Source organism: Camellia sinensis, chromosome 15, assembly GCF_055761805.1.
Source record: "Camellia sinensis isolate YWXY chromosome 15, ASM5576180v1, whole genome shotgun sequence".
NCBI classification, from domain to species: Eukaryota; Viridiplantae; Streptophyta; class Magnoliopsida; order Ericales; family Theaceae; genus Camellia; species Camellia sinensis.
This window is the reverse complement of record NC_138975.1, coordinates 128,775,904-128,789,427: the sequence shown is the minus strand read 5'-3', so window position 1 is coordinate 128,789,427 and position 13,524 is coordinate 128,775,904. Positions and strand designations below refer to the sequence as shown.

Here is a 13,524-nt window from a genome sequence, read left to right as displayed (position 1 = left end):
ATACAGGGATAATAATCAGTGTTTGAGGACAGTGTGTTGTTCAGCTTATTGACTGTGTGTTGATTATGCCCGACTGTGTGTCATGCATTCTATGTTAAGCTGTTATGCTGTCCGTTTATCTGTTTATTTATTTCCATTTCGCTTTATTTATCTTTTGCTAGGTCAGTTTTAGCACGATTGCTTCCAACCCAGCAGGCATTCCCCAAGCACATTGGACACGAGGTCGTCGACTCCATCGATCTGAGGATCTAATCGACGGACAGCCAGTGTTCCATTCTCTACCCCCTGTTACCAGAAGGAAGCCGAAAAGGCGCAGTGTGTCAGAACAGAGGTTGTCAGAGCAGTGGGTTACCCTGTCAGAGGACAACAGAGGTGAAGTCCTGATTAGTGCTATAAGAGTAGACATACCAGTCAGTCGAATGGAGCAGCAAAATACAACAGGGATGGAGGCCTTAATGCGCCAGATGCAGGAGAGTATGAAGCAAATGCATGACGATGCCGCCCGTCAAGCGGAATTCTCCTAACAGCAGGCCGTAGTCATGGCCCAGCAGGCTGAGCTGATTACCAGACTGCAACAACAGAATACAGCGTCTGCTTCACACCAAATCCCTCCTCCGGCAGGGGCTCTGTTACCTGAGCAGGCACCTACTGTTCAGAACGCCCCACCAAATGTCATCTACACCATTGAAAATATTGTCCACTTCGGTCATATGGGCTTGAGCAGGCTTCTTGCTTGTTCTTCTTTTACTTTTGTCTTTGCTACAGCAATCTTTGGCCCGATGTCCCTCTTTGTCACAAATGTAACACTTGCCATTAAACTTGTACTTTTTATTTTCTCCCCCTTTAGAGCCTTGTGATGAACATTCTCCAGAAGACTTTCGTTTCTTGGTTTTTGAAGCATGTTCCACTACATTTGCCTTGGACTCCATAGGATGCTTACCAGCCCGCTTTTCAGAATTCCGATTATCCTCCTCAATCCTCAAACGCACAATTAATTTTTCCAAAGACATTTCTTTGCGCTTGTGTTTGAGGTAGTTCTTGAATTCCTTCCAGCCTTGTGGTAATTTCTCAATTAAGGCTGCAACTTGGAAGGATTCACTGAGAAACATGCCTTCTGCGTAAATGTCATGCAGAATGAGTTGGAGATCTTGAACTTAGCTGATCACAGTTTTAGAATCAACCATTACAAAGTCCAGGAATTTGCCAACCACAAATTTCTTTGAGCCGGCATCTTCCGTTTTGTACTTTTTCTCCAACGACTCCCAAAGTTCCTTTGCTGTCTTGATTGGACTGTAGATGTTGTATAATGTGTTGCCAAGTCCGTTCAAGATGTAGTTCCAGCAAAGGAAATCGGCATGTTTCCAGGCATCAACTGCAGCAACCACTTGCCAGTCAGTTTCATCCTCTTTCAAAATAGGAGCATCCTCACAGAGAAAACGAGCCAGGTTCAGAGTTGTAAGATAAAATAACATTTTCTGCTGCCATCTTTTAAAATAAGTTCCTGAGAACTTCTCTGGCTTTTCACCGTGATTTACCGGTACTATCACCACAGGAGAAGGGTTGGTGCAATTGCAACCACCACAGTAGTACTTGTTTAAGCATTTGTTTCAGTAGCCATGAATTCTAAATTATAAACAAAATTATAATTAGAATTTATACTACACAGAAAATTAATCCAAATTCACAGAATTAAATTTTGTAAAAATAAAAGAAACAAAAATGTAACTTTTATTTTTCAATTAATTTGGAAATAAAATAAAATTTTATTTAACCAAATTAATTCCACACAGAAAATTAAATTCTGTTTCACTTCAATAATTAAAAAAAAACTAAAACATAATTTTTTAATTAAAGAAAACTCAGAAAATAATTTCTAAAAACCAAAATTAATTTCTCAAAAAACTTCACAAAAATATATTCTGAATTGTTAATGATACCAGTATAATTACTACTAGTTGTCAAAGAAAATAGACAGTATATTACTTCTATCTGTCAAATAGCATATAATCATTATTTGTTTTTCCAACCAAAATATTATTTTGTAAATCCACAGAAAATAATTTTCTTAAAAGAAGAAATAGAAAAGGAAACAAACGAAAATTTCTGTAAACAGAATAATTCGAATCTGTCATAAGATTGTTGGAACAATCTTCTGTGTAAATAAAATAAATTGAAACTAAATCAAACAAAATAAATAAATAACATACCGAATTTATTTATCGAACCGAATTAAAAATAAAAGACCAAGTCGAGTGTGTGACACTCTATCCTTAAGACAGATTCGCCACGCTACGGTGCTTACGGTTGAGTGGCGTCTATCTCCCAGGATACAATGATCTTCACAAAATTGTTGTAGCACACCAAACAAATTTGTACGGTGAACCAAACCTGTGTTCTATACCCTCTTTTTTTTTTCCTAAAACTATATATTAAAAATATATGCACTAGAGCAAAGTGGATAGCAAATGAGACAATTTCCAGACTGATTTTCGGATCCCTAACCACTGCTGGAATTGTAATAACCCGACCCTCGTACATGTTCTTTGTTGTATTTTCGGATCCTATTTTGTGATTTTGAAAGCTTACTATGGAATCCTATGGAAAATTAAATTAAGTAAGCCAGCCATATGATTAAAGATGTCTATCTGTTCAATAAGAAAAGTATCTGTTACATGAGAATGTTTAGATTAGAAATTGGAAGCCTTAGAGGCTTAATTATCTGGAATTGATTTCACATATATAATCAGCATAATTTTTAAGTCATATTAAGCACTTCTGTGAAATTTCAATTTGGGAATGCTTAAACGATTCATTTTTGTCCCTATTCAAGCTTTCTATATAAGTATACATGCTTATAAGAGTCTTATGACTCATAAGACTTAGGAATCATATTTCTCCTAAGGGAAGATGAGGAGTGAGAGAATTGAAAGGTAAAGGGAGGAGATCATCAAAAAGGTTGGGAAATTGTGGAAGATTAAGTACAAGGTATGTATAAGACTATCCCAATTGACTCCCATAACTCTTCTTCTTAGGATGTGTGAAATACCCTCTTGATCATGTCACTTAGGGGTTGGAATGATGATTCCATATTCCTTGGTTGTTTGATTCAATTAAAATTGAACATGGAGAAGTTATACTCTATCTTCTTACTTTGAACTTGAGTGTAGAACATGATTTTGTGTATCCATGTTATGTCATGTGCATGAGAAGCTAAGAACCTCAAGATATGGAAGAGTGTTTGTGAATTTCAACTTTTGGTCCATTGAATTGAGTTGTGTGCATGGATTTAATTCAAGCTAGAGAATGTTGTATTTTGTACATTGAATTTCATGTTTTTTGAACCATGATTTAGTAATGAAAAGAACTATTTTAGGGTCTTGAACACACTCCTAAAAGAATGGAATTTTTTAGCAAATTTCGGACTGGAAGTGCTGAATCGCCGCACGTGCGGGAGTCATGGCCGCACGTGCGGGAAGTGCTGCCGCACGTGCGGGGGTTGTGGCCTCACGTGCGGGAGAAGGGCAAATTTTGGGGCTTTTGTTCTGCTAAAAAGGCACGTGCGGGGCCAACTGCCGCACGTGCGGGGCTCACAGCCGCACATGCGGCTCATGCTGGAAAATACTGTTTGCTCCGTTTTGCGTGTGGAACCCTCTAATGTGGTCGAAACATGTATTTGATGCCTTTTAATATGTATTAATTCCTTCGAAATGAAGCGAAACAGAAAGTAATCTGATATGGAAAGGGAACTAAATTGTAAAGGTTGAATGTGTGCAGGGCACACTCCGGGGGGAACAAGCACATCATCACAACACTGTGAGTAGTAGTATTATTATCTTCTTTACATATGGCTAATGATTTCCGTTAGCATTTCGTTTACACGGCTATGATAATGTCTCAAGTACGCAACTAAAATTAATGTTTCAAGTATATATGATTCATGTATGTATGGTAATGTTCAAGCATGTTCCAAGTATGTAAAAGAAAGGAATGGAAAAGATAAAATACCTTTATTCTATAAGACTCTGGGCCTACGGCCACTCAATCAAAGCTATTACGATATGAAACAAAGTGCTACACGGAACTAAGTGCTACGACGTGAGCCACCTCTAGAATCCGTGTGAGACACCTCTTGAGTTCGCATAAGTATACTTACAAGGGCCTTGTGCCACCATGTTTAAGGGCCTTGTGCCACTATGTTCAAGGGCAATATGCCACCATGTTTAAGGGCCTTGTGCCACTATGTTCAAGGGCAATATGCCACCATGTTTAAGGGCTTTAAGCCGTTATGAATTAAGAATGTGATATATCAAGCTCTTATGTTCAAGATTGGGCCTAAGGCCGTTATAAGATGAATACAGAACCAGGCTAACTTTGTAACCTCTGCATTTACGCACATATTGATATATGTCATGTTTCAAGTTGAGCATTGCTTCATTATGTATTACTATTCACTGAGCCCGGCTCACTCTCTGTTATGTCTGTTTCTGTAGGCAACCAACCAGGTGGTCAATCCTAACCTATGATGCCCGGTTCCTTTTGACAACCTTCGTGTGTCCAAGCACTCACAAGGCCACCCATTTTGTGAAGTCTACTAAGATAATTGGCTTATTTCTTGGCTACCCTTCCAAGGTTGATTGTATATAACTCCAATAGTTTTTGTTACATGCCCGACTACAGGGCTGGGTCTGTATATGTGTTTGTATATATGTACTGTCAAGAAATATTTTTGTTTGGATTCTATCAACCTCTTATGGTGCATATAATGTATGAGATCCTGGCATGTTAGAAATAGCTCAATGGGATTTGCTTAATATTGTATTCTTGTATGTTTTGTGCTTCCGTCAAGGCCCCATATGATCTATATATATATATATATACCAGGTTAAGTGTCTGTTTCTGAAGTGGTCATGCCCAAACTTCTAGGGGCGGGTTCGGGGCTTGACAGGAATGTTGGTATTTATAGGCAATAAAAAGCTACCCGAACAGGTATGAAGACAACCTGTACAGGTGCATTTTCAAACTATACAGGTATAGTTTGAATTTCAAACAGATTCGGCACTATTCCAACAGATAACTGCTGCAATTATTCACCTATTCAGAAACTGCTCAAAACTGAATCTGTTATGGATTTGAACCTGTTTTGACATGGACCAAATAAGGAAAGAATTTATGACATAAATTAAATTCAAACTTGAATTTAATTAAATTTTTCTGCAAGTAATTTTTTAGAAAAATTCAAAAGAATTTTGTCCAAAAAATTAATACAAGAACTGACCCGACCCACACCCGCGCAAGGCACGGCAGCGATGCGCGCGCGTGTGGTGGTTTGGGCTATGGTTCACTTTGTCCATAACTCCTCCCTTCTACAAACTTGGGGTGCCCCTTGGGGCCCAACCCAAGTGTTATAGGCTAGAGCTTATATACACATAAAAGCTCTATTAAAGTTTCAATGTGGGACAACCCATTTCAAAGAAACCCACATTTACTTCTTTAACCATCTATTCCACGAACCCAAAAAACGACGTCAAATTTCCATTCACTCATAAATGGTTTTGACAAACCGTCTTCACCGTGTGACTTACCATGCGGCAAGGAACACATCACCTCTTCGGACCCACCCCAAAAGACGTTTGGGGCCCACTTCATTTTGAGCTCAAAGTTGGCCCAAAATAAGCCTAATAAACCAAATTTTCCAACGGTAATAGGTGTAGCTAGAGCTGGAGATGTAACAGGTGTAGCTGGAGCTGAAGATGTAGCAGGTGTAGTTGGGTCTGCTAGAGCTGAACACTTATCAACTAGAACCCAAAAATCTCCAAATATGTTCCTTTTGATTTTAGTTGGATTTTCAGGAAGGTTTATAAGAATCTCCGAGGTACCACCATTAAGGCCTTTGAACCAATACTTTTGAATCTTATTCCTAGTGTACTCTGAAACGAGCATGAATGATCGATCCAAACTCACCCCTACCCCCACTAGGTATTGCAAGCCCTCTTAGCAACACGGTGACCAAGACCTACCTCATCAAAAGGTCATATTTCATTAATCTTCCCGTTGAATCAGTTATTACACTTGGCTGCGTTACATTTCTGCATGAACATATATGCTTTAGGAGTTCAGTTTCGATAACAATGAAAACCAAGAAGTCTATGTGATTAGGCACTTCATGTGAGTGTTCTGTGCACTTTTATGCGATTTGAAATGAAAATGATGAATAAGGAATTTGCCTTAGCTCGAGTGTCTCACTGGCGTCTGTAAAATAAATAGTTTCAGTGAATAAGTTGACATCCACAGCAAGAAGCGAAGATGATGGAGAGAGGTGGATGGAACCCAGTGATCTACAAGAGAAAGGTGGGCTGGCAGAGAGGATTACGCAAGGAGGCAGGGCTGATCACCATTTTCGTGGATAATATCCAAGAATCCTTAGATCCTAAAGGTCTATTTGATCTATTTCGTAAGTTTGGCATAGTAAAGGATGTGTTCATTCTAGGGAAGAGAAAGCAAACAACAAGATCTAGGTTTGGTTTTGTAAGATATGATTGTGAAGTTGCTACAGAGATAGCAATCAAGAAGGCAGACAGACTGTGGTGCGACAACAAGGCCTTGAAGGTGAAAAGAGCGGAGTATCACAAGAGCCAAAGTCTTGATTCAAAGGATCATAGGGGGCTAGGCAGAGGTGAGCTCCGGACAAGGGTAAGGCAGTGGAGCCATTTGTAGCAGGGGTATAGCCAGGGGGTAAGAAAGTCTTTTGCAGAGGCATTAATAGGTGAAGGATTACGTGAAGACGAGAAGGTGATCATTAAGGCTCATGAGGAAGGAAATGGGTGGCTTTACGAAAGCTTATTAGTAAAAATGAGTAGCTTTTTAGCCTTCAAGGATTTTAGTGCTGAGTTATACAACAGAGGGATGAAGGATGTGGTTACAAGGGAGTGTGGTGGCAGAATCGTGTTGCTAACTTTCAACTCAGTTCGGCAAATGAAGGAAGGGAAGGTTCAGTTGGAGAAATGGAGTCAGAAGTGATGTGACTCAATTCAAGAATGGGGGGAAGCCCAATTTGTAGAGCAAGAGAGGTGTATATGGCTATATTGCTTCGGCATTCCATTCAACCTTTGGAGTGTTATAACGTTCCGAAGCATAGCCAGCCATTAGGGGCTGGCTGTCCAATACGACGATGATATAATTAATCCTCATTCCTTTCAACAAGGCAGAGTTCGTGTGCTCATAAGGTGTAAGGAGTTGATTAATACGACTGTTTATCTGGAATGTAAGGGTATTCGCATACCAGTAAGAGTCTGCGAGGAATTCCCAAGGTGTTTGTGTTCTAGCCCCAATTCCAGTAAAGAGAATGATGATGTTCAACTTCAATCAAAAGACAAAGTAGAAGTGGATTAATTGTCCGGCAATGGAGGTTGTAGAGAGAGTGTTTAGCCGGTTAATTCAGCAAGGGTAGAAGACATGAGAGGAGGCTCTAGAGGGGTGAGTAGGGTGATGGAGACAGTGCTAGCTATCCCAGAGGTCTTGGGTAGGGGAAATGATGGAGAGAAGGTAGTAACTGAAGTTGATATGCAGAGCTGTATGGGAAATGGTTCAATAGGTGCATGCTCTAAGAAGGGGGGTCTACTTCAGGTAGTCACTTCACAAAAGGCAATGATGAACCATATTCAAAATATTCAAAATGTTGACGGGTCAGATGGCACTTCAGGACTTCCAAGGGCAAGAAGTGGGCCTGAGAAGGTAAGGTCCAAAATTAATTTGGAAGTATTACTGAAGGGGGTGAGTGTTGGGCCTCAGCCTACTAGCCCAACAGTATAGTGGGTTCATACTTGGGTGATTGCGAAGTCCAGCCTAGTATTAGACCCAATTTGGTCCCAGCTATACCCGAGCAGTCGGAGAAGAAGGATGGGGCAAGCAGAAAAGGTAAGGAATTGGCAGTCCAGCAAGCCCATCATACATGGAAAAAAGGCTTCGCTTCAAAAAGGGAAAGAAGGGCAGCTGGTGGTCTGAGCAAAAACAGAGGGGTGGTCGGTAGCCTTGGATTCCAAAGAGGGGCTATTTTCAGAGCCACAGCAGCTGCAGTAGCCTCCTCTTTGTCTTCCTCTCAGAGTCTCTCAAGGATTAAGAAGAGAAATCTAGTTGAAGAAGCTCAGGCAACTCTGAAGGTAGGGATAGCTCTAGGGTTAAATTACCATGGTCAAGAATAAGAGGTTGTGAGCAAGATAGTGGAAATGGAGGTAAATGATTTGGAGAGGCTTGCAGGTGTGGTTGGAACAAATAGATCCTAACTGTTTGTTGATAGGGGTTTTGGGGGTGTAATACCAGTTTCTCCATGAAGTTATTATCTTGGAATGTTAGAGGGTTGGGTAGGCCAGACAAAAGGAGAAAAATTAAGCACCTGGTGAAAGATAGGAGTGTGGACGTCCTATTGCTCCAAGAAACAAATAGGAGTTTTATGGATGCTTGTTTTGTGAAATCTATTTGGCCTTATGAGGAGATGGATTTTATGGAGGTGGATTCAGATGGTAGTGCAGGTGGTTTATTGTGCATCTGGAGGCCAGATATATTCAAGCTAAGGGATTGTTGCTGTGGTAAGAATTTTATTTTACTTTCTAGTTCATCAAGTTTTTCTTTTGAATGTGTTATTGTCAATATATATGCCCGAATAAGACTGTGTGTAGGAGGCAACTGTGGGAGCGTCTGGTTAATGTATACCCACATTACTCAAATCCATGGTGTGTAGGTGGGGATTTCAATGAAATCAGGCTATTGTGTGAGAGGAAATGGTACACGGGTAGGGATAGGGGGATGAAGGATTTCATAGAATTTATTGACATGTTGGAGTTGTCAGATTTGCCTATGCTAAGTAGGAAGTTTACCTAGTGCAATGCAACGGATGGGGAGAGGTAGACCAGAATTGATAGATTTCTTCTGGATTCAAGGTGGTTAGAGAAGTTCTCCTTCAAGCTATGGGGTCTTCCTAGAACCATATCAGACCACTGCCCCATTCTGCTGATGGAGGATGCAAGGGACTGGGGTCCCAAACCCTTTAAGTTCCTAAATCTTTGGCTTTCACACCCTAACTTTATGCCTAAAGTTAAACAGATTTGGGAGAATGTTCAAGTATCAGGTTGGGCTAGGTATAGGTTAATGAGGAAATTGAAAGAATTGAAATCTCACCTCAGAGTGTAGAATAAGGGGGTGTTTGGTAATATTGATAATCTTTTGAAGTCAGCCGAGAAGGAGGTACATGAATGGGATTTGAAGGCTGAATCTACAACTTTGGCTGAGGTGGAACTCAGGAAACGCAGAGAAGCCAGAAGTTTGATGTGGAAATTGAGCAGGGATAAGGAGAGGTTATGGCTACAAAAGTCCAGAATGCTTTGGGCCCGTAACGGGGATAAAAACACTAGGTTTTTCCACATTATGGCCAGCAAGAGGCAAAGAAAGAATATGATAGATTCAGTTTGTGTGTAGGGGGTGACCTTTGAGGATCCTATTCAGATTAAACAAGCCGTGGTTAGGCATTTCAAGCACCAGTTTTCAGAGTCTTGGACTGTGAGGCCAAAGATTTTGGGTCCTTTTAAGGTTATTAGCCCAGAGGCAGCAGCCAAGTTGGAAGAGAAGTTCTCTGCAGATAAGATTTGGGCAGCTATTAAAGATTGTGATGGTTGTAAAGCCCCTGGTCCAGACGACTTTAATCTTGAATGCATTAAAAAGTGTTGGCCTGTTATGAAGAGTGAGATTATACCAATGATTCAAGAATTTCACACAAATGCTAAATTGTCAAGTGGGATCAACAGCTCCTTCATTGTGCTTATTCCAAAGAAGGATAATCCCTTAGGATTGGGTGATTATAGGCCTATTAGTTTGGTTAGCTCCATATACAAGATTTTGTCTAGAAGAATGAAGGAGGTGCTTCCAGCTGTGATTAATGAGGTGCAGTCAGCATTTGTCAGTGGTAGGCACATTCTAGATGGAGTGATGATTGCTAATGAAGTTGTCGATGGGTGGCACAAAGCTAAGAAGAGGGGTATTATCTTGAAATTGGATTTTGAGAAAGCTTATGACGCATTAAATTGGGTCTTTTTGCTGTCAATGTTGGGGAATCTTGGTTTTGGAACAAGGTGGATTAGGTGGATAAAGACTTGCATCATATCAGCCAAGGTGTCTATATTGGTCAATGGTGCTCTCACAAAAGAGTTCGTTCCTCAAAAGGGGCTAAGGCAAGGAGACCTATTATCTCCTTTTTTATTCTTAGTGGCTGCCAAAGGTCTAAATCTTTTATTGTCTAGGGCCTTAGAGAAGGGCTTGATTAAGGGTGCTTCAGTAGGCTCTGAATAGTTGGGCATCTCACACCTTCAATTTGCAGACGACACTATCATTTTTTGTGAAGGTGAGTTGGAGGAAGTTATGACTATAAAAAGGGTTCTGAGGTGCTTTGAGGTGTTATCTGGACTGAGGATCAATTATCATAAGAGTATTGTTTGTGGTGTAGGCATCCAAGAGGAACAAACTAAGGTTTTTGCTAAAGCGTTGAATTGTCTTTCCAAGAAGTTACCCTTTAATTTCTTAGGCTTACCCTTAGGAACCAATCCCAGGAGGAGGAGCACTTGTCTCTAGTTGTGGATAAGATCCAAAAGAATCTTTCTTCTTGGAAGAGGAAGTTGATGTCTTTTGCTAGGAGATTGACTCCTATCAAATCTGCTCTATCCAATCTTCCAACCTATTTTCTTTCTTTTTTCAAGATGCCTAAAGGGGTTGTCAAAACTATATCTAAACTACAGGCCAATTTTCTGTGGGAAGGGTCTGATTCTAGTAGGAAGGTGCATCTAGTGAAATGGAGAGAGGTCACCAATAATAAGAACCAAGGTGGATTGGGTGTGAGGGACTTAGGTGAAGTTAATGTCTGTCTGTTTTTAAAGTGGTGGTGGAAGTATAGCTATGAGGACAAAGCCTTGTGGAAGTCTGTGGTATGCTCCAGGTATGGTAGAATTGGAGGGGGTTGGTTTCCTTCAATGAATTACCCAGCAGGGGTCTCAGTTGTTTGGAAGGATATCACACAGCTGACTGCGACTAACCAGCACCTAGGTGAATTCTTTAGTGATCAGGTCAAGATCAGAGTTGGCAATGGGAGGAGAACAAAGTTCTGGATCGAAGCATGGTTAGTTAACAGAAGTCTCAGGGAGGAGTTCCCCAAATGGTTTAGTTTATCCATCGAGAATGAGGATTCTGTGCAGCAGATGAAGGCAAAGTCTGGGGCCTCTGGAGGGTGGCAGCTTCAATTTAGAAGAAATTTACTAGCCTAAGAGGAAGAGGAATTGCAGAGGTTATTAGGTTTGCTGGCATCATCCCCATGCCTCAGATACGGTTTAGAAGATTATTGTACCTAGTTAGCAGAGAGTTCTGGGAGGTTCACAGTAGCCTCTATATGGAGGTGGTGGGTTGCAAATAGAGGGCCCGGTCTGGTAGTCCCAACAGGGGTTTAGGTTAGTTTAGCCCCTCCAAAAATGCAATTTATCTGCTGGTTGGCTTGGCGAGGTAGGCTTAAAACATCATCATTCCTCCAAAGAATTGGGGCTATTGCTGAAAGTGCTAATACTCTATGTATCTTCTGCCAAGCTGAGGTGGAAACGGTCGATCATGTGTTTCTGTTCTACCCTCTGGTGTAGAAGTTCTGGTCTCATTTGGTAGACTGGTGGGAGCTGGTCTGGGCTATTCCAGGCTTAGTAGCAGGGCTGCTACATTGGTGGTCTGCTGGTAAATTTAGGTTCAAGTCTTGGGAGCTTAAAATCTGGCAGATTATTCCCTCCTTTGTATTTTGGTCTGTGTGGAAGTTAAGGAATGAGTGCTTGTTCAAGGGAACCCATCCTGATTTCAAGTCTTTTGTGAGAAGGTTAAATTGCAAATAGCCTTATGGACCAAGTGGCACTTGAAGGTGGACTACTCAATTCATGATATTGTATCCAATTTGAATCAAATCAGGTGGCATGCTGGTTGATAGAAGCTGCTGTGGTGGTTTTTTGGGTGTTTCTTATGCTGCTGTCTGGCTGATTAATGGTGTGTGGTGCTGCTGCTTTGATGAGGGGTGGTGAGGATGGAGATAGCAAATGAGGAAGTGTGGTATTGCTATGGCTGTGTTTCTGGTTTTGGTGCTTCTGTGCTATTTGCTGGTAGTTGGTGCAAGGAATAATGCATTGGAGTTTTGTGTGTTTGGTTGATTGGCTATATTTGCTTGGCTATATTGCTTTGATCTGTTCTTGTGTGCTATTGGCTGACTGATGGATAACCCAACTGCTATGCTTGGCTAGATTGGCTAATCTGATTTTGGCTATTCCTGCAGATTATGTTTCGATCTGTTCTGCGGGGGCTGAACTGCTATGCTCTGCTAATACTATCTGGTGTGCGTTTGGGTACTCCTGCAGAGCAGATTCTGAAGGTTGTGTTGGTCAGTTTTGTTATTGGTTGATAGGGGTGATTCTTTTTGGTGTTAGCAACTTTGTGTTTTCTAGTGTTTGTTAGTTTTGTTTTTGTTTTTGCTCTGTATGTTGGTTACTCACCAACTTAGAGCTTGGAGTTGGTGCTAGCAGATGATTTGGTGTGCATTTAGGTGCCAACCTAGTTGGGATCTAGGTGTTTCACTGTGATGCAGTTTGCACTCTCCTCTTTATTGATGTATGTTCCCATACTTTGTATGTTTCTCCATCAATAAAGCTTTCTTTTGCTGATCAAAAAAAAAAAAAGTTGACATCCACAACATCAAGGAAACAAAAAGGCATGCCTTCTCTGCACTAGTGGCAAGTTGGGTTGCAAGCCCTCTATTAGGTCCAACCACTAGGAACCCAAAATAAGCATCAACAATGTAGAGATTACCTCTCAGGCTAAAGCTCAAAGCAAATGGCTTGCCACATGCAGGCCCCAAATTTGGGTCAGTTGTACCGTCACACAATTGCTTGTTCCTAAAGCACAATGAGTAAGAAAAGTTTCCTATGCCTAGGGCAGCGCTATAATCATCTTGGTCGAGTATGGACCCTATCTAGAATAAACATAATGCTGCCATGCTGCCAACCAACACAGCATTCTGGACACACTAGTGTAAAAGAATTTGTGGGTTGTGTATTTCCCTCCCCCCCCCCTCCAATTTTCTTCATCCCAAGTGGAAATTAGTATTTCTTGATGTTTCTGTTCTTGTGAATAATGTGCATGATTATGTGATCATTAAAGAAGACTTAATTGGGATATGTTTGTTTGTATGCCCTTCTCTTTTGTTGATATAATTGGATGTATTGCTCTATTTTCACATCAATAAAAGTTCTATTTTTGCAAAAATAAAATAAAATAAAAATAGACTCCCACAAGAAAGTTTACATTGAAGCTCTTTCACTTTTTGTTTATTTATTTATTTTGTTTGGTCATAACCGTAACTTCTCATGCTAGCATTTATGTGTTAAAAAAGCCTAGGCACACTAAAACTGATCATAGAATTGAAATCGACCATAAAACCCTAGAGTTGTATCCAGTTCTGTATAGTTG

At 40.7% G+C, this 13,524-nt stretch overlaps 1 protein-coding gene across 1 annotated transcript; it reads left to right on the top strand.

Annotated features, from left to right (window-relative positions):
- Positions 1-7,485: 7,485 nt before the first annotated feature.
- On the top strand, positions 7,486-11,300 carry LOC145813286 (uncharacterized). Its single transcript, XM_082908573.1, has 8 exons — positions 7,486-7,731; positions 7,842-8,156; positions 8,294-8,582; positions 8,735-8,837; positions 8,934-9,114; positions 9,223-9,456; positions 9,580-10,217; positions 10,568-11,300. Exons 1-8 carry the CDS (start codon positions 7,486-7,488, stop codon positions 11,298-11,300), a joined length of 2,739 nt encoding a protein of 912 aa, XP_082764699.1.
- The last annotated feature ends 2,224 nt before the right edge of the window (positions 11,301-13,524 follow it).